Genomic DNA, 26,256 nt, shown 5'->3' with positions numbered 1-26,256 from the left:
AGGCAAAATTAGCAGTCTACTCTGAACGGAAGATCTTTTTTTCTTGAGGCCTATAATGGCAAAGTGACAGTGACTTTGTAACCACCAGAACAAACCAATTCTTTAGAAAGGAACAAGCATCACATGGCAAGGGCTAACATAAAGAAATTTTTAGTTAAATACTTCCTGAAAAGGCCCAAATCAATTTTTTCTAACACCATTTTCCCTGTAGCTAGAACACAGGAAGAGATGTATTTGGATTTAAAAAAACCAAAACCAACAAAAACAAACAAACAAACAACAACCCCCCCCAAACAACAACAAAAAAGGCAAACCTTGACTTTTCACTGCATTGAAACAGCTAATGACACTAGTTGGTGGAAAATAGCTGAAGTGCCTGCAGGGAGGAATTCACTATTGAAAGAGTTGACTGGCAAATGTCAACTGAGTTGTATTTAGTCCTTTCCACACAAAAGCTATGCCAGGAAAAACAAGCTAAAGGGGAGGAGCAGGGAACATGAATTAGTACTGCGCAGAGGTAGAGCAGATGTATTTATTTTTTTCCCAAGAATGCAGAGTGATGGAACAGAGACTTGGGTTTTGGGAAGCCTTTTTTTTTTTCTTCCTATTAAAAATCTCATCTACCTGTATCTGTCCCTAAGATGACAAGTGTTTGACCAAGCCATTGAGACAGATGTATCCAGAGCCAAACTTTACATACTGGGTCCTTCTAAGAAATCCAAAGGCATTATCCTACCAAGGATACGATGCCTGGGGAACACACCTCCAGCACAACACACACAATGAGCTGGGGGGAGGGAAGAGGCTGATGGAGCTCCTTTCAAAGGCCAGACAAATGGATCCTGACTGGGGGACCAATCACTAACCCACACAACCAGTCCAGAATTACAAGATTTCAGCTGCAAGAGCTGCTTCAAACCAGTGTATCCTTCTGAATGCAACTGGTTAACCCCACACACAGTTTTTCTATCAGTTAAAATGAGGGACGCAGGTGAAGCAGCACACAAAGTCACAATGCCAAAGACACTTTTCCTAAACAGGGCATCATTATGTGGCTTCTGAGCTTCGCCAAGGATGCTTAGGCCAATACAAGTTAAGGGCTCTTCCCATTTTGCAGTACTGAGGTTGAACTAGAAGAAGATTCCTGTCCAAGGATAAGGATTTTATTTTCTTTTTAAAGAAACTGGGATGGAAGGAGTGGGGTATTGGCTAGAGAATAGAGTGCAACAGCAGTCAGTAGAGAACGTGTTGTCATGTCAGATTTCCTCAGCAAAAGCTGCTCATGGTAGTTTTGTGATGGAAGTTAAGTCAGAGAAAAACTGACAGAGCTGTGATTTCCCAAAGGAAACAAAGCAAACATAATCTACTTTGAAAAAAATCTGATTTTATTTTTGTATTGAAAAGACCTGTCAATTTAAATAGATGTTTATTTCCATTCACGGTCTCAACCAGTGTTGTGTGTTAACATTATTCAGAACTGTATAAAAAGCCATTTGTGTTACATCAGTTAACATCCTAGAACACTGGGGGAGGGGAGGGTTTGAAGCAGCTTAACATTAAAAATAGGATGTTCCCAAAAAACTTACAACTGATGCGGCATCTTCTATTCTAATTTTATAGGAGCTGAAGCATTTTGCAAATACAATTCAAGTTATTTGGTCTTCAAAAAAAAAATATTTTAAAACCAGATTGCTTTCATAGCAATATTGAAGCTGTCAGCTGAGAGAACACACACACACACACTCTTGTGTGTGCAAACACACACATGGAGAACCACACTGAGCACAACTGGAACACCCCATTCAGTACTTGGATTACATATGTGTTCCTCTGAATCCACGATAACAGTTAATTTAAAATGCTAGTTGCCTCTTTTTTTTTTTAATATATACATGGTTTCCATGGAAACCCAAGATTCTGCACAATCAACTGACATTTATTACTCATGGTGCTGTGAAGTTCTCTAGTGAAAGGGCCAAATTCCAAAACCTTTACTCAAACATGCACATACCTAACTGAATCCAATGGACAGGGGAGAAGATGGTTTAGAAAAGGGGTTGCAGGGTCAAGGTCTAGATTTGAAAAACCACATGACAGATTGTCATTCAAAAAAAGTTTTTTAAGTCATTCTTTGGTTTATTTCCATGATTCCCAACACTGTCTGAAAAGCCCAGAGACAGTCACTTGAGAAATCATAGCTCTAAAGCAAGCCCACAGCATTTTTTTTAAGTCTTGTGTATTAAATGTTTAGAAGACTACAGGAATTCAGAGTACCCCTTACATTCATGTCCCCAAAAATCTAGTAACTGCTTAAGTGCATGCACTGAGGCACGACCGGCATGCCTGTAAATTCATATTGTTCAAGTTAAGAGTAAATATAGCTGCAAAAAACCCCACCCACCTATAATTAAATGGTCATTACTAGCAATACTATAGTGACTGTCTTGTTATTAAAGAAATGCAGACATGGTTTCTGCCCCTTTGGCTCGCTCAGCCAAAGGAAGCTGTCTGCTCGATTTAGAAAGAAAGCAGATTTTAAGAATCCAAGGGAGTTTAAGATTTCTGTGTTCCTGGGGTCAATTATTAATGTAAAGATGTAGACAAATGGCAAGTATATGAAAGCATCTCTTGTACATTCCAAGGTTTGGAAGTCAAAAGCAGATCTTAACTTCCTTATGCTTAAATGTTATGGTAGGCTTCGAAACCCAGTAAGAAGTAATGTATTATTTCCATGGAAAGCAAAGTAGAACTAAGTCTAACTGGCAGTTTTTGCTATGCTTACTGTAAGGCAGATTTTATTGCAAAGATAGTTACCAGTCTGCTAGTAGGAAAAAAAAATACAGGCAACTATACTCAGAGAAGGTGGCTGATAATTACTAGTGACAACTTCTATTTTTTAGAACAGCTCAGCTTTAATGTACTTTCTCGAAAACAGCATTTTCATCACTGGTTTTCACTTCCTTCCCCATCCCATGTTAAGTATCAAAAATCAAGACGGGATAGAATGAATTGTGGCTATTTACCAACCAACAACATCTCATATTCCAATGTTATTTTTAACTGGAAGAAATATAAGTCATTCTTTATAACCTACTGCCACTGGTTGTTTATAAATATCTGCTTGCTGCAATAAACACTGGTCATTGAAATATTCATTTGCAGTAACTACTTGGCACTAGGTTAATATACTTGTAAAGTTTAATGGAAGTGCTTCTGATGTACACACAAGCACTTAAAACATCAGACTTTTTTAAAACTTAGTTCTGGGGATTTTAATATCTATAGTTACAGTTTTCACAAGCGTTTCTGAAAGTATTAAATCACTTCAATAAGTTTAGAGGCTCCTGTCTCAGCATATCTAAGTTTCTCAACAATTACAGAACAGCTAATTTAACATTCTTGCTCCCTATGCTGAGACAACATGGTACCAAAATTTAGTTATAAAAAGAGGCATTTTTGGTCAGGCTGACCCCCCCCAGCTGTCCCTTAACAAAAAAAGCAACATAGCTCAAACCTGTCTCCTCTCTCCAGAAAAAAAAGACACCTAAGGCCACAAATGTACATTTGCCAGAACATCAGGTGTTGTCTCCATTTGTGGCAATTGGACATTCCCACTTAGAGAAATGCAGTCTGAAAGCCCCACCACCACCACCTTTAAGGATAAACCCCCTCAGAAGCCAGTTTAGGCAGCAGTGCATATGGAACCACATTACATGGAAACGGTGTGTTAAAGCCATTCCAGCTACTTCAACTAGTTTCTAGCAATGTTTAATCAAAATTCCTAATTTGCAGGAAAAGAAAAAAAAAAAAAACCTTGATGTAGAGAGAGGCATAAAGATGCAAAGATAATCACCACAATGACCCAATAGCAAAAACTCTTGTTTAAAGGTTTTCTTATGCTAGAAAAGGCACACAACCCCTTGTGAACTAGAGACAAAAGCTAGCAGGACTACAGCAATAAACCCAGAAGAAAAAGCCTACCAGAATTACCCAATTGCCTACTGGGAAGGAACAATGAAGTAGACAGGCTGCTCTTGCTCCGTTTTGTTTGCAGGGAAGTGGTCAAATTTAATAGTCAAATTTAGCCACATTAAGAAACGTTTAACAAAAGCTACCCCAAGAAACCAGAACAAAACTTGACGTTTGGGTCAAAAGGCCAAGACAGGCCCTTCCATAGCATGTAGCTGAGTGAGTTCAGAGATTGGCAATGAAAGAAAAAAAAGCTTTAGACATGTGATGGGAACAAGCTTTGGGATTTATCGAACAGTCACACCAAGCTTCTCCAGCACACGCACTCCCTTTTCCTGGTATTCTTGTCGGGTCATCCAGAAGTTGTCTTTGTCTTTCATGATGTCTGCTAGAACCGCGCCCCCCAGGAACACCATGTGCTTCCGACGGGGTGGATCCTCGATTCGGATCTTAAATTTCTAAGAGAAAGGAAAAAAACTGTTACTGGGATCCCTGAAACAAAGCCTTTCAAAGATAAAACCGGGCTTTCCACCAGAACAATGAAGTGGAAACTGTCTAGTGAGAAAAACACGACCAAAGAACTGAAACGTTAGCTCACCGGGCGCTCTGTGTGAGCTTCCAGCTTGTGCAACCCAAGTAAAATAACTACTTTGCACTGGAAATTAGAGACAGCTATTGACACCTCCTCCTAAACTGTACTTTCAGTATATCCACAAAATGTCCAGGAGTCAGAACATAAAATTAAAACCCCAATTTTTGCATTTCATGAACACAGTAGAGTGAAATACTTCATAAGCTTCAATGGCTAAAATTATCAGAAGTTACCAGATCATCAAATCACAAAATATTTTAGAATTAAACCCAGCTTTAGAAGGATAGTTGAAACAGATTTTAAATTTATGCAACCTAGACCAGCTTAACAAATTAATATTCCCTTAAATTCTTCAATGCTAAAGCTCTAACTTCAAGAGCAATAATGAGTAAAGTCATTTGTGTGCAATATTGTCTCAGTTCTAAAACATTCTGTACAATTGAGTCATTCCATATTGCCACAAAAGATATTTAGAGGACACTGTATTAAGAACCAGGGAAGTTCAATTTAGTTCAACATTGGAAACTCCACTCAAAGGAGTCTTCTCTGTAAATATCTCCTCCTTGAAAAGCAGACAGCAACACAGTGTTACTTCTGTAATCCATGTGTGGCTGTTGCCTCCTTATCACAGTAACCAATGAAAAAGGAAAACTTATTCCACTTGAACTCCAGCCTCTCACTTTTGAGTATTTCATTTGTAGTATGAATCAAAACTTCCACAGATTAAAAAAAAATATTTTTGCCCAATGATGACTTTAAGGCACAAAAGACTTTCCTTAGCTTTGTTTAGCCTACATTACGAGTTGTGTCCTAGCCCATTTTACATTCGAACTAATCTAAGACTTCAGGAATTGCTTGCTTTTAGCACGGACTAAAAGGTGACTATTGCAAAGGAAACGCAGGGGTGTGAAGAACAGAGAGGCAGTGATTTTCCAAGTCACACGGAGGGCCACCCGCAGCCTCTGTCATTTTTGACTACTTGGTTCCCTCTAGTGGGGATTCAGGATAAGACTCCGTGTCCCCCCAAATGAAGCAGCCACTCGATACCCACCGAGAGCTTTTCCACATCTCCTTTCAGAACTCGTTCCAGGTAGAGCTGTTTCAGTTCCCGCTCCAGCCGCGAAGGCAGCCCGGGATACATGGTGGACCCTCCAGACAGCACAATGTGCTTGTAGAATTCAGACCTGACCCAAAGAAAAATAGTCTTTCTAGTGTTGTACAGTTTACACTGTTATGAGGGGTAGGTACCTGTACGGACAGGGGAGCAAATACAAATCTAAAAAATGGTCACTACACAAAGACAGACTTGCTCATGCTTTACCACAAAGCAGCAGTAAAAAAACCTGTGCTTTCAAGATTCTATCTGCTCATTCACACCAAAATAGTTTCCAGACAACCTGCTGAGCTCCAAGACCACAGCCTGAGCCCCTCTCCCAGCATATGCCCTCCCCTAGCAACACACATTAGTGTCTAAAGCAAAAGATGTTACTTTGAATGTAATGTTCTCACATCACCCCTGCATCCTGACAGAGGATTTGTGCTCTTACCTGGTATCAATGTCAGCGGCCTGGATGGTGTTAAACAGCAACTCAGCCACACCAACCCCTTCTACATTTATTAAGTGAGGCTGGAAAAGAGCCTCCGGTGCCTCGAACCGTTCTCCACCGACTTTGATAATCCTGCCATCCGGGAGCTAGTGAAGTAAAAACACCATTGAGAAGACTACTTTTAGCCACTTGAATACTAAAAAAAACCAAGAGGAAATGACCTACATTGCTCCCTAATGTTTTAAAACAGGAAATTGTTGATACTTGTCAGCACTGCAAGAAGTCGTTCAGTACTACTGAAAGAATACACAAATTCTTTAATCACTGCAACTAACTCTGAGGCATCAGGGACCAGACACATCCATACCAAACATTTCCTTACAATACCAACTCCTATTATCAATTTAAAAGATGATCTTACAGCAAGAGTAATGCTTTTCTGCAAATTGTTTTCTCCCCTGTGTGATCACAGGAAGTTTCCACTAGGAGCAAGTTTACCACTCCTGACAGCGGATATCAGTCTCATACGTCTCGCTGTTATATGGATGAAGCTGAAAGAATTTGATATACTGGAGTAAGTCCACTTTCTCTACAAGTTCCCACACTGCAATAGTCAAATTTCAAAGATCTACAATGACAAAAACGAGTGCAAAGTCTTATGGAAAATCTGAAAAGAAAAAAAGCTTTTAGAAGCTTTTCCCAGAACCAAGTAATCTGATTCTAACAGACTCCTATGGCTGGGAAACGAGCTACTGCCAAGAGAAATTGTGAAGGAATCAAAGCTAAATGAATTTAAACCTAGGAAGTTTAGGACAAGAAAAACTGTCTCCAAGACACTTACCGTGTAGGATTCAACTAATACTGTGGTCTCTAGTGCCAGTTTCTGCTCCTGTTCAATGTTGTATCCCACGTAACAGAGCTTTTCCTTGATCATGCGAACGGTCTCAAAATCAGCAGAATGGTTGAAAGCGTAACCTCGCAGCAGGAGGAGCTGGAGGGAACACAGCAGGTTACAGACCTCTCAGTAGAGGTGTACACTTAAACATGTATCTTTAAAAGCTCATCTCCCTTTTTTAACTGCAAATTTAGTATTGAGACAAATCCACCCCAGTATGTCCGTTATGACCAGAAAAGCAGAACAGCAGCAGCGTGACTCCAAGTGGGAAATTTTCTTCATCATTACAACTTTCAGTGTAACTATCACAAAGACAAATTAAAGACAACCAAAATAATTCTCATCTTTAGCACTTCACTTTAGAACACTCCAGTGTTCCAGTTTAACCATCAAATTCGTCAATCCAGAATGCTGCTTATACTTAAAGCACCCAAACAAATTGTCTTTCAAACATGCTGTCTTATTTAATAATCAGAGAAGAATCACTACACTATTTTCCACACTGTAAGAAAGTTTTTCTGAAAATAGATGAGTAGAACTGAGAGAATACAATTTAGCTTTCATTTTATGTGTTGAGAAAGCCAACTTTTGAGGTTTTCTTTCCCAAATATGGAATAAATTCCCTTCCTACAAGACTGCCACTAAGAAAATGTGATGTCTCTGAATAACATCAATATCATCGCATGTGATTTACATGAGGAAACGTAAGAATAGACTGAAGGAATACAGAGACAAAGGAGTTCTTTATCTAAATTAACATATGAATAATAAAGGGAAACTCTATAGTGGTTTCTTGCTATCAAGGGATTTTAACTTGAACCAAAGTACCACAGATACCACCCTCAACCTTTAAGAACTCTTCCCAGCTTACCTTAATGAGGTACCTAGTGATATCCCTCCCAGCGATATCTAACCGTCTCGTGAGATGAGGGAGAGAGAAACCTTCATAAACTGGGCAAATGTGGGTTACACCATCTCCAGAGTCCACAACAACACCAGTCAACAAACCTAAAAGAATGGGGAGGAAAAAAAAAAGTTCAAATTTTATTAGTACTTTCGTAAATAGAGCAGAATAGTAGCGAGTTTAAGATTTTTTCATTGTAATCTTAACACAACCTCTGTTCCCTCAGTCATCACTGGATTTTAATGTGTTCATAGTAACAAATGCTTTCATATAATTTTTTTTAAAGTATTACCTCTACTTTTACCTAGATGCTTAGAACTCTACCGTTTGCAATTTTACCTGGTGTTTTGACATCTTAAATTGCACTCTAATTAAAGAGAATATCTATGCTCATTAAATGCTTGTTGGGGCACAAATTCCTCCACAGATTCAGCTGTATATGTGCAACCTTATAATAATTTCTCAAATATGAAGAAATTTAGAGATACTCAGGCCACAATTTTACCTTGTTACAACGCTTAGGACTTGTTGATTTTGACTGGTATTCAAAAAACCAAACCAATGCTTTCATAAAGTGGAGAATATTTGGACTGCACAGCATACACCTAATTTTTTCCACACAGAAGTAGCATTAGGCTGAATCAGATCCACTTTCACAGACTAAAAAAAGTCAACTCTCATGAAAAAAGTTCACCACAAAACCATTAACTTCCAAGGTGTACAAAACTGAGATATCATAAACATGTAGAAACATACATTTCTCTACTTAAAAGGCACAAATCAATGGTGAAAGTTGACCAGAAAATAGTTTTATAGTTTTTCACAAGCTGCCTAAAGCAAGAAAACATATTTTAAAGGGAGACTTTAAAAATGCACTGAAATGAGGCACATCTCTATGTAACTTTAGCCACTACTTTAACCTTTAATGTAATATAAATAAGTAGGATGTTTTAAAGGGCTTTTTTAATTTTCAAAAGCAAATGTTTTATTTATGGGCCCCTTGATTGTTACACCTTAGAAGGTCTTCAACTTTGTTTTAGATGATGGTATGTAGAAACATTGCAGACTGCTCTAAGTTGTAGCACTATTTTGTTATTCACAAAATAATTGAGCACTACACAGTGAGGTACATGTACAATTACAGCAGATTTTAAGACTGTAGATGTCAGTCAATTAAATACTTAACAGAAGCAAACCAAAGAAAAAGCAAGGGGAAAAAACCGTAATAGCACAGATTGCAGCAAATAAAATTAATATTCAGGTGTGCAAAAGTGGTTTTGGTTCAACTAGTTTTAATGACTTGCATAACAGAACCACCTTTCCAGTACCCCATCACTTTGGCTCTTGGACATAGAAACTACAATGATGTGTTAATGGACAAGGATATTTATGTCCTGCTATGTGACAGCTAAATACACCAAGCCACTAATAAACAGATGTAAGGAGTCACTGTATTAGAACTGATGTGCTTGATTCACTCCTTAAAATCCTAGATGGACTGCAGCCGGAGGTAGAATTTCCACTGGATTTAGTCAATCCGTAATTTTCTGCTCAGGCTGGGGATCTTCTAACCTACTTTATCTACAGCAAAAGACTCAACTTTCTGCTTATTTTTCCCCCTGAAAAATATTGCAAAAGTCACATGATCATCATCTTGAAATTCACTCATGATCAGAAAATCAAAAGTCAGCCATTAAGACTTGGTGCCAAAGGCAAAACAATCACACCCTGAAACAGTAACAGTTTTGATAAGCCAGGATTTTGCATTTACAGGCATGTCCCCATATGCTAGTAATCCATGAAAATAACACTGACAGTGATACCTATCAATATTTCCCCAAAACAAAAAGCAAGCCTGTCAGTTAGAGCTGAGTTTACTCAGAGAACAGCGCTGAGTTAAGCCCAAGACCCAGTGATGCCATATTGGTACTTTGGCTCAGCAACACATTTACAAACTAAAGAGATTTCAGGTTATTTTTGCCTACCTTGAGCATACAGAGTAAGAACAGCCTGGATGGCTACATATACCCCAGAAAACTGGTACGTCTCAAACATAACCTGTAAGATGAAGGCAAAAATTAGCTCCCAAAAGCAGGCCAAATACTAAAAGAAATTTCATAGGTGTTTGAAAACTGTATTTCTAGAATTTTATATTTTTAGTAATCAAAAACACAGTAATACATTCAGTTCTATACTTCACCTGTTCACACCAGATAAGCCAGATGAAATATTCCACATCTGTTTAGCAGAATGCTTACAAGAAAACCCTTACAAGAAGCAAATACTCACAAGAAAATCCACACACCAACTTCTGCAGCTTTACTAAGCCCTTTTCCAAAGTGCTTAATGAGTGGGAGGCAGTATTTGCAGACCAGACAAGCACCTCATTACTGAAGTGTGACTTGGGAACGAAATGTTTGTTAAAGGTGTATCCTCTAAAACGAAGTTCAGGGTTTTATTATTCTGCATATCAAGCCTCACAGACTTTGTACAACTGCAGACTCTGTCAAGTAAAACCAGACTCCTGTGCATCTGGGTCTAGAACAAGTCCAGTGTCACAGGTTTTTCTCTGCATCTGGGCCACCTTTTTCCCTTCTTTAAAGCACAACCAATGACAAACTTCTAAAATTAGTGCAAACTCTACTACAGACAGAAAACTGTAGGTTTGCAGAACTCATACTGAAATACGAGAAGTAACTGCTTGTCTTGCACACGAGGTTCCCCTAACCACTAAACTAGTTTTAGTGAAGAAACAGGCCAAGATTAAAGGATGTAGGGTTTATAGGATCTTGTCTTCTTTATAAACACAAAAAAGGCCAAGTAAACAAATCATGCTGTACAGCAATTTTCCTCTCAAAATGCTTTACCAGGAAAAACGGATGAACTCTGATTATTTCAACACATACAGAAGTTTTGCTTTTGCTACTCTGCAGCCTCCTGAGCCCTTCTGCAACTTCTAGGATTAGAAACTGATTAAATCCTAAGTACTCCCACAGCTCAAGTAAAAGATATCCAAATATTGTTGAAGAAAAAAGCTGATGCCTGACAATTTTAGAATTCTGAGCTATTTAAGGAACCTCCTCTGTTAGAATAATGTGAAAAGGAACAGAAAGGGAACAGCTGAAAGGGCAGCAACTCAAAGAGATTCCATACGAGTAGTCATTGTCTAAACCCGACACTATTCCAAGTAGATGAGACTTTCAAACAACGTGCTTATTAAATGAAAAAATAACATAAGGAAAACCTAAATTATCAACTTCATACAACAAAATGAATACTCAAATGGCATTAGTTACTGCCTTCACATGTTGTACCAAACCCTAGAAGCCACTGTAAAACCCTTTTATAACCTATATGCAGGCCTTTTGGGGGTTGTTATTCTTTCCTTTATGACATATTTGACATGAAAAATGCCTTGACATGGGACATATATGTTAACAAATCTTAAGATGTAAATACTGAGCAGGATGTTCTATGAAAAGATTCTTCTTCCCTTGAGAGCAGATTTTGGATTACCTACAAAGTGATGTTCTAACTAGAAAGGAAGAACTAAAAATTGGGAAGAATAGTAATGAATTCTAGTCTGGGATTAGAAGTGACTGTGCTCAAGTATCTCTCCAGCTACTTGATATGCCATTACAGTCTGGCTGCTTCTGAGGGTGTTACATGAGAATGCAGCAGAGAGAGACAAAGAGCAAATACGTAGTTAAGCTGAAGAGCAAACAGTGTCCTGTACATGCTGTGAAAGAAAAGGCACTTTTAAAATACATATTTTACAATATAGCTGTCACGTGAACACCTGCTGCCTTACTCTGCAGCTGAGTTTGATGAAGAAATGAGGTAAGGAATGAGAATTACTAAAAATAGAATGAGGGACAGCATATGTAATTATCTATCCTCTTGATATGGTCCAGATGACTAAGCTTTCCTTTCAGAATGCTACTGCACTGTATCCCAAATTGCACAGACATTATTATATTTACTGCAGGCTTTAGGAAATATCTTCATTCAGTCCTCTGCTTCACACTGGGCTACCCTCCCTGGAAAGGAGGAGGCCATGTCAAAAACGGAAGGAGTATAAATACATTGTGGTTAAAATAAATATTGCAAGTCCTCATAACATTGTGTTCCATTAAAAATATTAATAGAAACAATGAGCTTCTGTGTAACTCAAATTTAAATTTACAGAAATGGATTCTAGCTCTCACCAATCCTCTAGATCACGATTAAGTATCTACATTCTCTGGAGTGGTATAAAAAAAGCAAACGGAGCAATGCAAATATTTTATCAGAGTTCAGAGGCCATACTGTTTTGAATTTATGGTATAAAATTGCTTGGTACCAGAATAACTAAAATCCAGCCTTTTGTGTTCAGCAGGGAAACAGAAACAAGAACACTATTGTAGACAGCTGAAAAGCAAAGAAGCCTGGACAGGAAAGACAGCCATTCCTGCTACATGGAGGCCACCCAGAATAATCTGCTATGCCTATCACACCACAGCTGACTGATGTGCAGTACATGGTATTACCAGTGTTGCACTACATAATAGTTGTGTAATAGGTCCCTAATGTCCACAATTGCTAAAAAATGCTGAATTTAGATTGCACGGTTTGACTTTTTTCACTTAAGTTTTACCTTTGCTAGAATTCATTTGCTCCCAAGTCACTGAAAGAAAGGATTAGCATAAATATATTCGCTGCCATGTTGCAAGGAAAAAAAAAAGGGCACTACTGTACTTGTGACAACAAAAGGATTTTAAGGGAAAGGTCAGCAAGTAACAATAAATATAAATTCTTATTAGAATAAGCAATAAATTTGGGGGAAAAATATATATACAAGCTTTGACATTCAAAGTTCTGATAAATGGATATGGTTACAGACTTGGAATCCACTTTTCCCATCCTATCGAGTATTCTAACAGCACTTTTTTTAATTACATTTTAGTGACACTGAATATTTATATTAATTGAAAATACCTATGATGCTTGAGAGGAAAAAAAAAAACCCAAACAAAACGAGAAACTAAACTTTTTGTTCTCGTCAAACATTATTGCTCTTCAAAACTGTATCTTTGTCACATAGTACTGGAGCTAAACAACATCTGACAACCCACATGAACACAAGGTTCAGGTGGAGCTTAGATCACCCAGGGCAGCCCTCTGAGACTGAGGATCCAAGAACCAGGCTTTCCTTCTTAGAAGGCTTTCATTGATAATCCCTAGCACTAATTAATGATTAGTGCATTGGTTGTCATCACACCTTTGTCTCAACCACCTCCAACAACACCACTCCATCTGGTGAGCATCATCCAGCTCCAATCTCCTCTGCAGCATTACTGGCTTACAGAAGTCCAAGTCATTCAAAGTAATTAACATTCATCCAATAGCTCATAATCAACGAATCTTGGATATATGCAGACTGACATGTATTCCCAATTCTGTGTTCTAATGCTGGCATGGCTTGAGACAAGAAGCCTGCTACAGCTTTTGAATGAAATCAGCTTGTTTGAATTTAAGCTCAGTAGCATTCATGACTATGGCTGAGGATGAGTTTTGATTAGAAAACAGAACTGTTTTGCCTCAGACAGTCACTGTGTGTTGATGGAACAAGAAACCCCTTAGCAATATTTCAAGGACAGTTTGTATCAGCTCCTACTAGACAGACATACCTCCACAATCTTCTCCCTGTTTTTAGTTGGATTCATGGGAGGTTCTGTGAGTAGAATTTTACAATTTTTTGTGTCAATATTAAGTTTTTCTGGTCCAAACGTGTAATCCCAAAGGTGCTTCATATCATCCCAGTTTCGAACTATGCCATTCTCCATTGGATAATTCACTTCCAGCATTGATCGTAATTCACTGGCTTCATCACCAACCATGAGATCCTGCGAAAATTTTAAGACAGAGACATGTCAGTGCTTGCAAAGTTTTCTGAACACCAAACTCCTCAAGAATGACAGTGAACTGCTTCAGCCTGTGTCCAGCTGTGTTCTTAAGCAGTGCCCACATTTTTGAACCATTTTCAGGTACTTAGGAGAGAAGTAGAATATATTTCATGTAGTATTTAAATTTGGCTGTTACCCATCCCAAACCTTTTCCAAAATAAACATTATTAATTCAATTAATTCAATTTCAATTAACCTTAAACAAACCAATAAACCCTGTTAGAGACTACGAACACCTCTGTAAGTACAGATGTTTCTCCACTGACACCTACAAAATTATTTTATCAAATACTAATTTCTAAGAGCTGAGATGCAAAACAGCACATAAGGGTAGTAGGTGGGATTGGCAGAGTATTTTTCCATGCATGTTGCAAATTCTGTGCACAATACCAAAAAAGGAATAATGAGTGGTGAATAAGCATACCGAACAGTAGCAAAAGCAAATAAGAGATTGTAAGTTCCACACTAGACATTAAAAGAAACAATGGTTTACATATTGCCTGTGTCAGTAGGGTGTGAAGAGGTACATCTAAATATAAAATATAACCTCGTCTGTTCCTTGCCAGAAGTTTCAAGCCAACAACCCAAGTAATGCATTCTTGCACAAACACAACCAACTAATGCAGTTTGTATAGTCATTTCACACTGATTAAGCAATCTGTTTATTAAAGTTAGTTATGCAAACACTACAAATTCAAATTAGTAGCATCACATCTTCTCCTTTCCCACGTATTTCCCAGAGGAAGCATGTACAATAACATCTTATCTTCGCTCCCTATTATATCCCACAGTTGTCTGGGATAAAGAAGCCTGGACTGACTCACTTGTACTTAGCCTATAAGAACATAATTCTAGATACCAATAGCCCTGTGTCCATACTAATATTAATTGCCAAAAAAAAAAAAAGGCCAGCTGCTTCATCCAAAAATATGCCACTGCAGTTTGCAGTTGCTGTGGCACAGCAAACTTGGAAGTGAGGATTACTCAACCTACTACTCAATGCCAGGGAAAAAAAGATGCACAGTGAAAAAATCCGGTGTCTGGTTTACAATGCCCTTAACAGTAACCTAGTTACTGTTGACTATTATAAAAGGAAGTTAATTGAAAATAGTTTAAGTCAAACCATTCTTCTTCCACCCCCTCTCACTGACAAGGTGTTTTGTTTGTTTTCCTTGCACAGTAGATCACACCTCAGTTCTCGACTGTACAGAACACAAAAGTCAGGACTCCAATGTTTTAAACCAAAGGTACTCTGTTGAAACTGCACTATTAGAACTCCACCACGCAGCCACACTACTCAGGAGAATTTAAGACGACAGAAACTCCACCAGTTAGAAGACTTGGAAGCCTTTTTGTGCATTGTTCTCTGAGGTTCTCTGCTGCTGGACAGGACACAGCCCAGGAAAAGCTGCTATTCAAAGGTGCAATGTGAAAGTTGCACGAAACTTTCACATCCTTTTAAAACAAAGATAAAGGGCAGAACAATTGTTCTCTCTTGAGAACATTAGTGCTAGCACACTAACAAACAGGCACACTTGGCAGGTGAAGAGGAAGAAGGACGACACAACTGAGTTTGCAGAGAGGAATAAGTATCGTGACATCCAATATTTCCACCACTTGGTTACTCAGGACTGTTTGTCTAACCGAAATCTGAACGTTTCTTCAAACTCTTGGTTTTTAATGTTAAATAGAGCACTTTCTACTCTTAAAGACGCTGAGTTCATGTTGATCTTTCAGTGTTATTCTTGCATCTTGCAAAACTACAGGTTATGTAGCACTTAGAAGCAATACATAAAATATTCTCATGAATTAGTTTTGCCAGTAAACCAAAGCAATGAACAATGTCCAAAATAAGTATGTATTCCAATGTAAAATGTAAGACAAGACAAAACAATGAATAGCATTAAAAAAATAACATAACAGCTACTAGGTCTCATCAAGCAAAAATGGTAAACAAAAAGCACAGGGGCACCTCACTTACCATCTTTTTGTTATTCTACTTCAACAGGTCAAGAAAGGTGAAGAAAAGGTAGAAGCAAGAAAGTCAGAAAAGGCCTAAATGAAATTCTCAAATTACTTTAAGTACACAGTAGAATTAGGTTGAAAAGAGATGCATGTACAGCAGGAAATGATCCGAGTTAGTTTAGTTAGGGCCAAACTAACATTCTCAGGGTATCAGATTAAATTGTCTCTTTAAAGGAAGCTACTGCTACATGTCAGTGGCGTGTCATGTTTATGCATCCTAGGTTGCAAACAGGATCAGTATATCTGCCTACCTCTCATAAATAGGATTCTGTGTATAAATATTCTGTAACAATGGAGTTTTACCCTGGGCAAGGTGTTTATCTGAAGCAGACAAGACTCTGCACAAGGCAATTGACCATAACTAGCTCTGACAAATCCTAAATTTATATTTTGTTTTAAAAATTTCATTTAAAATATCCAAGAACTGAAAACTACTAATCAGTAGTGACTTACTAGTACCCCTAAACCTGCTGCAAAGTCAGTAAAAGCTAAGAGCAGCATCTATCCTTCTGGGTTTAGAGTTTTAAGGTTGCAATTTTAAGCAAAATAATCCCACTAACAACTGAACTCTTGTATTTATGTCCTGAACTGAGGACTCTGAGTAGGAGAAAAAGCTATATCCCTGCTTCTAGCCAAAAGGAAAATCCATACAGAAAATATGGGCAAAGTAACTTGAAACTGGTAACCTGATGGATGAAAACCACTGTTTTGATCAGCTTCCAGGCTCTTTTCACAGAGTTTCCGAATTTCTCAGGAATGACAGCTTTCCTGAACAGTTTTGAAAAGTTAAACTCTTGCCAGCTTCCTTTACTCAGTTTCAAACTTATCCTGTAAGAACTTACAGTGAATGCTTAGAATTAAATTTTGGCATAAAACTCATCTGCTAAAATACATTTCTTTTAGGAAATCTGCAAGAATCTCACAAAGAAAAACAGCACTCATGCTTAACAAGTCTTCCTACTGTATTATCCTACTGGGATACCCAGAGTATCTGTGGCAGGGATTTCTTCTCTTGATACACTGCTTCCTTAAGAAAGGTGACAACTTGTTATAGGCAGATGCTACAAAACCTGTAGGAAGAATCTAGACACTGTTTATACTCTCTACAATACACCCACATGATCCATGCTCAAGCAGAAGACCAGCAATGCATGTCAAATTATAGTTTACTGGTTCTTTTGCACTGATGTCATAGTAATTACCCACCTCTACCTCCTATCTTTTCCATTTAACACTGTTATCTGCAACAATATTAAACCAAGTTATCAGGAAATCAGAGGATATCAAAACTGGCAGGACAGGCTGTATCAGACCAGCTCAAAAGAAAACACAACTTCAACAGTGAGATTTCATGCAAGAAAATCTTTTTTGGACTTCAGACTCATAAATCACTGCATAACTTTTATAAAACTTTACCAGGATCTCCTTTAAGGAGGCTCCTCACATCAAGTTCAAGTAGATACCCAAAGAAACACACATCCCCAAGTCTTGCAAGAGAAAGGAAGATGTTTTCCCTCTCCTCACAAAAAAATCCTCTCTACTGTAAAAGGGAAAGATCTCCATCCTCTCAACCAAATTATCCTAGCTGACACAAGGTAAAGCAGTATTGCAATATTAGCAACACAAAAAAAAACACCCTATGAATGCATTTTGGGAAGGTTTGATGTCTTTCAACCTCTTGACTTCCTTATGTGGCCTTCTGCTGATACTACAACTGTTTTACAGGCAGCAACAGAAGTCAGATAACTCAAGTTCTCCTTGTCGACTACAAGGTTCTGAAAATAAAGAACAAGACTGGGCCAACTTTTTCTTTTCCCCTTCCTAAGCTGCTGTTCAGAAGCAATAAGGAAAGCAAAATTGAAAGCCTGTGTATATGTGGTCCTACTTGACCTTCACTGGCCTAAGTGAGGACTTCTACAATTCTGCATTGCCTCCTGCTTCTCCCTCACTCTCCAACTGGAGTTTGCACAACTGTGTAGTAAGGCATTCAAAACTTCACCTGGCAAAGAAATCCCTCTTCTTCAGCTGGATCAGCTCACTAAAGTGGCTCACCACATGCCTGCACAAAGCAGCATGACCAGCACAAGGTGAGAATTGTGTGGCTAGAAGCAAGAAGGGAGGATGTGACCACAGCAGGGCTGAGACATTTACTGAAGCCTGTATCGCAGAAGCAACTAATAACACTCAAAGCATTACTCTGTAATCATAAAACAAGTGAGAAATGACAGCTCCCTGAAATGACTTCAGAAAAAGATTCTCAAACAATGGTTCTCTCCTTGTGTCTTGGAATAATGTCCCAAGACAAAGCAGCCTGGACAGAGCCTCTCTAACTGCTATGCAGTACCCACATCCATCAACAGCAAAAGGAAAACAAAAACAATAGAAACAATGAAATGCAAACACAGCCAAGGTTAAACATCTCATACAAGATCACAGGTGATCAACTGTGAGTAGAAAGCAAACCGTATAGAAAGACCTGGAAGCTCCAGCAGTTCTTCAACATTATCTCAGAATCCCACAGTACAGCTTGGTGACAGTCAGTCACTTCTGTCCAAATTCTGCCTTCTAACTGTGACATCATTTACATATTGGCATTTGAAGCCCCTTTTTGCCCAGAACCACTTGAGCCCTACCTGCTGCCTCCTCAGGTGTACTATCTGAAGGGCTCCAGTGCTTTAGATTACCCTCTTCATAACCTTACAGTTTGTGACAGGCTAAAATCCAATACAGAAATCAATCAAGAAATACTGAAACAGCATAAAGGGGAGTTAAGGAGAAAGCATTTCCAAACATAACGTAAGTCAAAAGCTGCCCTATGTATCTTCATCTATCGGAAAGAAATAATAATAAAAAAAATTTACCTTGATTTCAATGTTTCCTACTTTAGCAGTTGATCTTATAATGGGTCTTCCAACCAAAGCTGGAAAAATGTGCTCTGGAAAATTTGAGCCTGCATAGCCACATTTCACAAACTGAAAAGGAAGAAATTATTTTATTAGAATATGCATTACTTTCATTAACCAATAGAAACCTGGTTTGGGGTAAAAAATTATTAGTCCAAATTTAAGAGCATGTGTCCCACTGGAAACCAATTGGATTTATATTTTCAAATCAATTTTACACATTTCAAATGACGCATTAAAATATTACAATATTTTCCAGAACGTTTTCTGAATCAAGACTGTCAGATTTTTAAGAAATGGTATTAAAACAACTAAGTACATTGTGAGGTGTACAAGAGTCTGGTGTGTGAATTTGGATTTGGCCACTCCATAAAAAAGTCCTCCAGCAACCTGAAATCCGTAATTTTATAATGGATCACCTTACAATGAGTACCCAATGAGACCTAATTAAACCACCTCTCCAATTAAAGCACGCAGTAGCATAATGAATTACACACCAGAAAAAAACCCCAAAACCTTGTGAAGTCAAGTTTTATGCTCTTGTAAAAAGTGCTGAACTGTGAACTAGCAGATAAGTCTATGCAACTCGGGTGGATTTCTCAAAGTTCCATAATTTTCAGGGTTTCTTTTAAGGACAAAGTTTCCAGTAAGCACTTCTAAAACCAACAGCACAACCAAAACCTCAGATGATGCCAGTTCACACCAAACAGGATGCTCTGAAAGTGTTTGTTACCCAAATATATACAAAAGGAAGCTTTATATCACCAGGTCCCAAGATAGTATATACACTAAGAAAACAATGACAACTTACTGAACATTAAAAAAAAAATACAGTCACTAGAGGAATCTCAGTTGTTAATCATGAACTTTAAATTTGTCAGCAAGAAGTTACAATTTTAGTTCACAGGGAACAGTTCTTCAGCTATCCTACACGTGTGTGTCATATGCACACTTTGCATCTTGCACTGTATTAACATCCCAGAACAAAAACATTTTCACCTGCAGAGTTACTCAACCACTGAGGTGCAGCAGTGGTAACCCAGTACCATGGGATCACTCGGGCTGGAGGGAACCTCGGGAGCTGTCTGGTCCAGCCTTGGGCTCAAAACCAGTCACCTCTGATCTCAGAGCAGGTTGCTCAGGGCTTTGACCAGTTGGGTGCTGGAAGCCTCCAAGGACAGGCAATTCACAGCCTCCTCGGGACCCTGTCCCAAAACTTAATTAGCCACTTCAGGTTGTATTAAAAGCCATCTGCTAGCATTTTCAAAGCATTCACCAAGTTTTCTGGAGCAAGGTCTGAAGGCTGCCACTGGAACAATTATCCCAGCAAAGAGTACAGCTAATTGCAGTGAGAGGAATTTTGTCATTACACTAACGGGAACATGAAAAGTCACTTGCTGTTGCTTGTAATTATTCACCTTACCGCAGTAAAAAAGAACACCTGTTTTGGAAATAAATTTATCAAGCCAGTTACAGAAAGAGTCAAGAGACATTTTAATTAAATATGGGGTAATAGAGGGAGAAAGGATTTTTTTTTTTTTTTGCTTTTTTGGGACCCTGATTTCTTTCACTCATTCAGTGCTTGCTGTCTCCCAAGGCAGAGCTGTCTGGAATACCTGAAGAATGACACTGTGTACACAAAGGCAAGTACTTATCAATTCTTCTGCTTGTGTTAAAGCCAGAAGTACCTAGGAGTTATATAGATCTTATCTGTGTATTCAAGAATGCAGTGCTGCTATCAGAAAGCAAAGAGCAGCCTCAAGCATTTCTGGATCACACCACCTGAATACACCAGAAGACTTTACCAGAAGTTTTAAACTCGAGGAAACGTATGAGACATTTTGAAGGACGGAGCTGAGCCCAAATAATGGTGTCCAAATTTAAAGAAAAAAAAAGCTCCCTTTCAGGCTTAGCAAATTGCTGCATAAAGGGCAATCACAATTTTTGTTGCTTCTACACTATGGAGGTATGCTTGTTATAAATTTCATTGTGCAGGGCCTGGTCAAGCTAGAAGGAAGTTCTATGAAACATCCCATACAATCCCATCCTCCAGCTTAGGGCTTCCTGAATTATTCCAAGTACAACCATAAGCAATACCCCACACGCACCTTTGCACCCATATATTTGTCTACAGCTTTTCCTCCCTTTCTGCACCCCCCCCCAGCGTGAAGCAACTTCCCTAACCAGACATCACCAACCACGTTGGTCAACAGAAGTAACAGGACAAATAATATCTAAATAAATCTTTACAACTCAAGCTCCTGGAACACCCCTCAAGAAGCTCCACTACCCACACTTTTAAACCCTGCTGGAACCCCAAGGTTCCTAAAGTAACCACTGAGATATGCAACCAAAACGACTACTCCACGAAAATCAGAGAGTGCCTCTCAGCCAACCTTAAAAATACCTCTCAAAATCACATACAACTACGATGACCTAGAAACTGCTGACCTACAAAAACACTTATTCTTACTATTTGATCTCAATAGTAACTTCCAGACCCCTTCTGCATTCAAACCTTGACATACCTTCCCGGGAAATTAACTACGTTGGCAGTGAACAAACCCTAGATTTTAAAAACAGATTGTCATTTCTCCAACCAGCCTAAAACACAATCAAAACCAGATTTAATCTATGTGAACTGCAGTGAGTGAGATTAAGCTTGGACACTCCCAGTCTGTTCCCCACCTCTCTCAGACCAGAACAGACTGCCTTAAAAATTACATTTTACAAAGTTCTATAGATTTAGCCATACACAGACAGAATTTTAACTCCTCTTCAAATTTGAAATTTCCCTCTCCAGTCTACATAAAAATTTGGTGAACATGAGAGCAAGTGAGCCTTGTACATCAGCTTCCCCATCAATGGGAGCATCCCTGCTGTACTATTCTCCCTGACATAATCCTGAATATTCAGGTGATTCAGTATGTTTGTGATGACCCAACACTGGCTGAAGAACCAGACTCAGTAATAACTACCAATAGGTAAATACACCTAAAAAACACAGCCCTGCATAATAATAGATGCTGGACAGTTCTTGGTATTTTGAAGGGGTACAAGAAACATAAGATACTTCTCCCTCCTGTCCATTACTGGAAATCCTCCAAAATCTTCAAGTAAACGTTGAGCTGCAGTAACCTGGAACAGAATCAGCTTCTCTTTTCTAGTGCCCAGCACGAAACGCTCACTGTTCCTGCTGCTCTCAATTTGAAACTCTCCAGTTTAAGTACAGTGTACTTGTTTCTCTTCCATGTCTTACTGTGCCCACCTCTCACAACAATTATCAGCACAATGCTCATGCGTCGAACAATAACATGAGCACTCAATGAATTTACCCATTTCTGTAGGGACTTCATCACCATTTATTTTTGCACACATTCAGAATGTTTTAAGAACAGCTACCTAGCCTGCCTGTGTGCAAGGCCATGTATGTAAGAACTTTTACCATATATAGTTTCTTCTCCATTTCACTGTGGTTTATACTGACTCTTTCACTTCCTACTGAGTCATCAAACACCAAGAACTCGCATGTATAAGTATTCTTTCAAACTAAAAGAATGAGGAAGCTCACGAATAGGTCACGTGACAAGTTTTAAAATGAATGCTAATATTCTTATCAGATCTCTGTGCTTGATTCTTTCCATTGATGCAACTCCTAAACAAAAGCCCTAAACACAGTTACAGCAATTTCACAGGCCACTAAGTAACTTACCATTTGTCCTGTAACAATAAGAACATCCACCTTTAATGGTTTAGACCTTTGAGGTGCCATTGCCTCCCTCCCTCCTACACTACATGTTGCAAGAACTTCCTTCTAGTCACCTCTTCCTCAAAGGTTGGCTGCAGCCTGACACATTAAAAGCCCTTGTGCAGCCTACCAAGAACAGTAGATTTCAAAGACAAGCCTAAAGTTAAAACCTGCATCTGATTTTTCCAAGGATATTCTCCATTTTTTATCTAACATTTCTGATGCCTGGTAGGAGATCTAATTTCAATCACAGTTCTAAGTATGACATATCAGAAATCACTCTGACATTATACATATCTTGTCATACAGGAAAAATATTATCATCAAAATACTGGTTTGACAATATAGAGCTTCTTGATAATCTTCAAACGCAGCTGAGCCTCACAGATTTACTGAACAGAATTTTCTTCCAGCTTCGTTATCTCAATACTAGTTCAATTACCCCAATTCAATCTAAATATTTTGAGTTTTACTGATTTAACCATTGTTTCTTGACATTCTGCCCCCCCACACAAGGACCTCTGTGGCCAGGGTACTTCCAGACACACTTTGTTCTGCTCAGAGGCCAAACACAACCCAGAGCCACACAAGCTGGAGTAACACAGGCCCCTCCTCTCGCACCATAAAGGCACCTTCCACTGCTGGGAGGTTTTTGATATCCTGCTGGTACAACTCACAGAGGGAAAAAAATGCATCAATCCAAGATGTCCCTGGAATTAAAAGCACGCATAGAGATACGTTATGTTGTAAAGAAATCTGTGTTACACACACAGCTTGGGAAATTTGATAAGGACAAAAGCTTTTATCCATGTCCCATACCCAAGACCAGTCAAGGCACAACACTGCTGTCACTACCAATACACCAAACATTTCACAACTCAGTGATTATTGCCATACAAAGGACCATAGCAAATGATGAAGCTCTTTTTTTTTTTTTCTGTTTTGGGCCTGACAACAGGGATATTAAATAATAAAGATATTATTACTGAAAAACCACAAACAACAACAACAAAAAAAAGCCAAGCAGCTTCCATATCCCTTTGTAAGAAAAAAGTGCTAAATGTTATATTTTTTCCTTTCCTTTTCCTAAAAGATACTGTAAAAAGTGCCAAATGTTCTAGACCCCAGCCTTAATAATGATAATTTTTGCTATAGGAGGAAAAATGAAGAGACATTAAAACTGTCAAACCCCAGACCTGTCAAATATGATGTTCTTCTTCCTGAACCATTCTAGTAATTTCAGATGCTAATTGGAGAACCCTCTAATTCAGGATGCTGAATGTCTAACAGCAGCATCCTTTGTCTCAGCTGTTCTCTTCCTAGGCTTATAAAAGAAAAGAAATTTCTTTTTTATTCCAAGTGTCTATATAAAATAAAACTTCATTTTTTTTTTTGCCATTCAAAAGATCTTAAGGTACCACGAGTTACGTTAACTCTCCATAATAAAAATGATATTGCTTTACTAGGGGAAACCCTAGATTGCTAAAAAAAAAATTTACCATGGGGAAATAGCATCTTATTTCTTTTTTTTTTTTTTGCTCTAAAATGGTATCTTTTTCACTTCCTGTCGAGGTGCCTCGCAGCCTGACAAAAGGATGGGTTTCCAGTGGGTGCCTGCACGCTTGAGGAGGCAGGAAAAGGTGAAAAGGATGGGGAAATTAAAAAAAAATGCCAATTTTGAGGGTAGGTTGTGGATCAGAAAGGTATTTTAAAAGATGCCAATTTTGAGGATACACTGTGGATCAGAAAGGTACTAATGAAAGGATGCTTAACAAAAAAATAAAAAAGAAAAAACAAACAAACAAACAAACACACAAAAACCCACAAAAAAACCAACAACCCCACCAAAACATTTCCCTGAACTAATAATCCTGCGCACAGAGGACACATCCTGGTTGCCCCATATATAATGCGCTCATTCAGAAATTTTAAAAATCGGTATTTTTGGCTAAACTCGCGTCACTACAGAGTCTCGCTCAGGTCACGCAGAGAAATCAGATACTGAGGGTAACACGGCAAGAGGCCGAGGGTCCGGGGACGGGCAGGGCAGCCCCGGCCCCGCATCCCGCCCGGTGGTCCCTGCTGGACTGGGATCACGGGATCAGCGGGCGCAGGGCCCAGAGCTCCCCCCGCCCATTCATTCCCGGGCCCGGGATGGCGGCCGGGCCCGGTGGCGGCAGCGGCAGCACGGCCAGGCGGGCGCGGCCCGCGGGCGGTGCCGGCAGGAAGCCGGGCCGGCTCCGGGAGCGGGGAGGGGGGAGTCTCCCGGCTTTTTCCCCTTCCCCCTCCGCCCCGGCGGCAGGGCGGGTCCCGGGCGCCGCCGGGGAGAGAGAAAGAGAGACAGACTAGAGACTCACCCCGGTGCCGTTGTCGCACACCACCACCTTCCTGCCCAGCGTGTCCATCGCCGCGACACCGACCGCGGGGGCTCCGCACCGGCACCGATCGCGACACCGCCCGCGACAGCGACACCGGCAGCGGCACCGCCCCGACCTCCGCCGGGCCCCCCGCGCGCGCGCGCACGCCGGAAGCCGTCAGCGCGCGCCGCCCGCCCCGCCCCGCCCCACCCACCGCCTCCCCGGCCCGGCCCGGCCCGTTGCCATGGCGGCGGGCCCGCGGCACCGCGGCGGCCTCCAGACCCCGTCCCCAGGTCACACCAAGTCACTTCGTGTCAGGAACAGGGTGGCCGGCAGGACCAGGGAAGTGATTCTTTCCCCCTGCGCTCGGCGCTGGTTAGGCCGCACCTCGGGCGCTGTGTCCAGTTCTGGGCCGCTCAGTTTAGGAAGGATATTGAGGCGCTGGAGCGTGTCCAAGGAAGGGAAAGGAGGCTGGTGAAGGGACACAGGTCATGTGAGGAGCGGCTGAGGGAACTGGGGTTGTTCAGTCTGGAAAAGAGGAGGCTCAGGGGAGACCTCATCCCTCTCTACAATTCCCTGACAGGAGGTTGTAGCCAGGTGGGGATCAGTCTGTTCTCCCAGGCAACCAGCAACAGGACAAGAGGGCACAGTCTTAAGCTACACCAGAGGAGGTTTAGGTTAGACATTAGGAAGAAATTCTTTTCAGAGAGAGTGGTCAGACATTGGAATGGCCTGCCCAGGGAGGTGGTGGATTCACCATCCTTGGAGGTGTTTGAGAAGAGACTGGTTGTGGCACTCGGTGCCATGGCCTAGTAGACAAGGTGGTGTTGGGTCAAAGGCTGGACTCGATGATCTCGGAGGTCTTTTCCAACCTAGCTGATTCTGTGACCTCAATCACACCAGATCGCCCCAAGTCACTAGATGGGACTGTTTGTTTTCGTCTCCTACCGATGCCCACACAGGGACGGATCCTGAGGGGCTGCCCACCCTCACCCCTCACACCGTCCGCTCCCCGCAGGGGTCTGTCTGCCCACTCTGAGGGAAATTGGCATCTGCTAAAAGAACTATTTGTAATGAATATTGTGTTGTTTTCATAGATCAACATCCCGGAAGAGCTTTTACTCTTCCCAGGTTTTGCCCAGGTCTGGCAAACAGTTTGTATTTGTGTGATGGGCCCGGATTAAAAGGGGAGGTTAAGTGTGATCTCCCAGCTCCTCTCTGGCAGCCTGGTATTTGTTTCATGTGTTGCCCAAAATTCCACTGACTTCCACGAGAAGTCAGGAAAAAACCAACACCACCACCCCCATTTTTCACACAGAATGACACAATCAGTTAGGTTGGAAAAGACCTCCGAGATCATCGAGCCCAATC

General features: G+C 40.1%; 1 protein-coding gene across 2 annotated transcripts; it reads right to left on the bottom strand.

Annotated features, from left to right (window-relative positions):
* Positions 1–1,364: 1,364 nt before the first annotated feature.
* ACTR2 (ARP2 actin related protein 2 homolog) lies at positions 1,365–25,037 on the bottom strand. 2 transcript variants are annotated; one of them, XM_027694955.1, is made up of 10 exons: positions 24,886–25,031; positions 18,739–18,849; positions 15,834–15,848; positions 13,577–13,792; positions 9,893–9,965; positions 7,875–8,011; positions 6,950–7,099; positions 6,109–6,254; positions 5,613–5,745; positions 1,365–4,427 (listed from the first exon to the last, which is right to left on the bottom strand). In XM_027694955.1, exons 1-10 carry the CDS (start codon positions 24,931–24,933, stop codon positions 4,257–4,259), a joined length of 1,200 nt encoding a protein of 399 aa, XP_027550756.1. In that variant the 5' UTR covers positions 24,934–25,031; the 3' UTR covers positions 1,365–4,256. The 2 variants fall into 2 exon arrangements, with proteins under 2 accessions (XP_027550756.1, XP_027550757.1); XM_027694956.1 differs by lacking the exon at positions 15,834–15,848 and having other exon boundaries at positions 24,886–25,037.
* Between the last annotated feature and the right edge of the window lie 1,219 nt (positions 25,038–26,256).

Source organism: Neopelma chrysocephalum, unplaced genomic scaffold, assembly GCF_003984885.1.
Source record: "Neopelma chrysocephalum unplaced genomic scaffold, ASM398488v2 Primary Assembly neopelma1_99, whole genome shotgun sequence".
Taxonomy (NCBI): Eukaryota; Metazoa; Chordata; class Aves; order Passeriformes; family Pipridae; genus Neopelma; species Neopelma chrysocephalum.
This window is presented reverse-complemented; position numbering and strand designations above follow the sequence as displayed.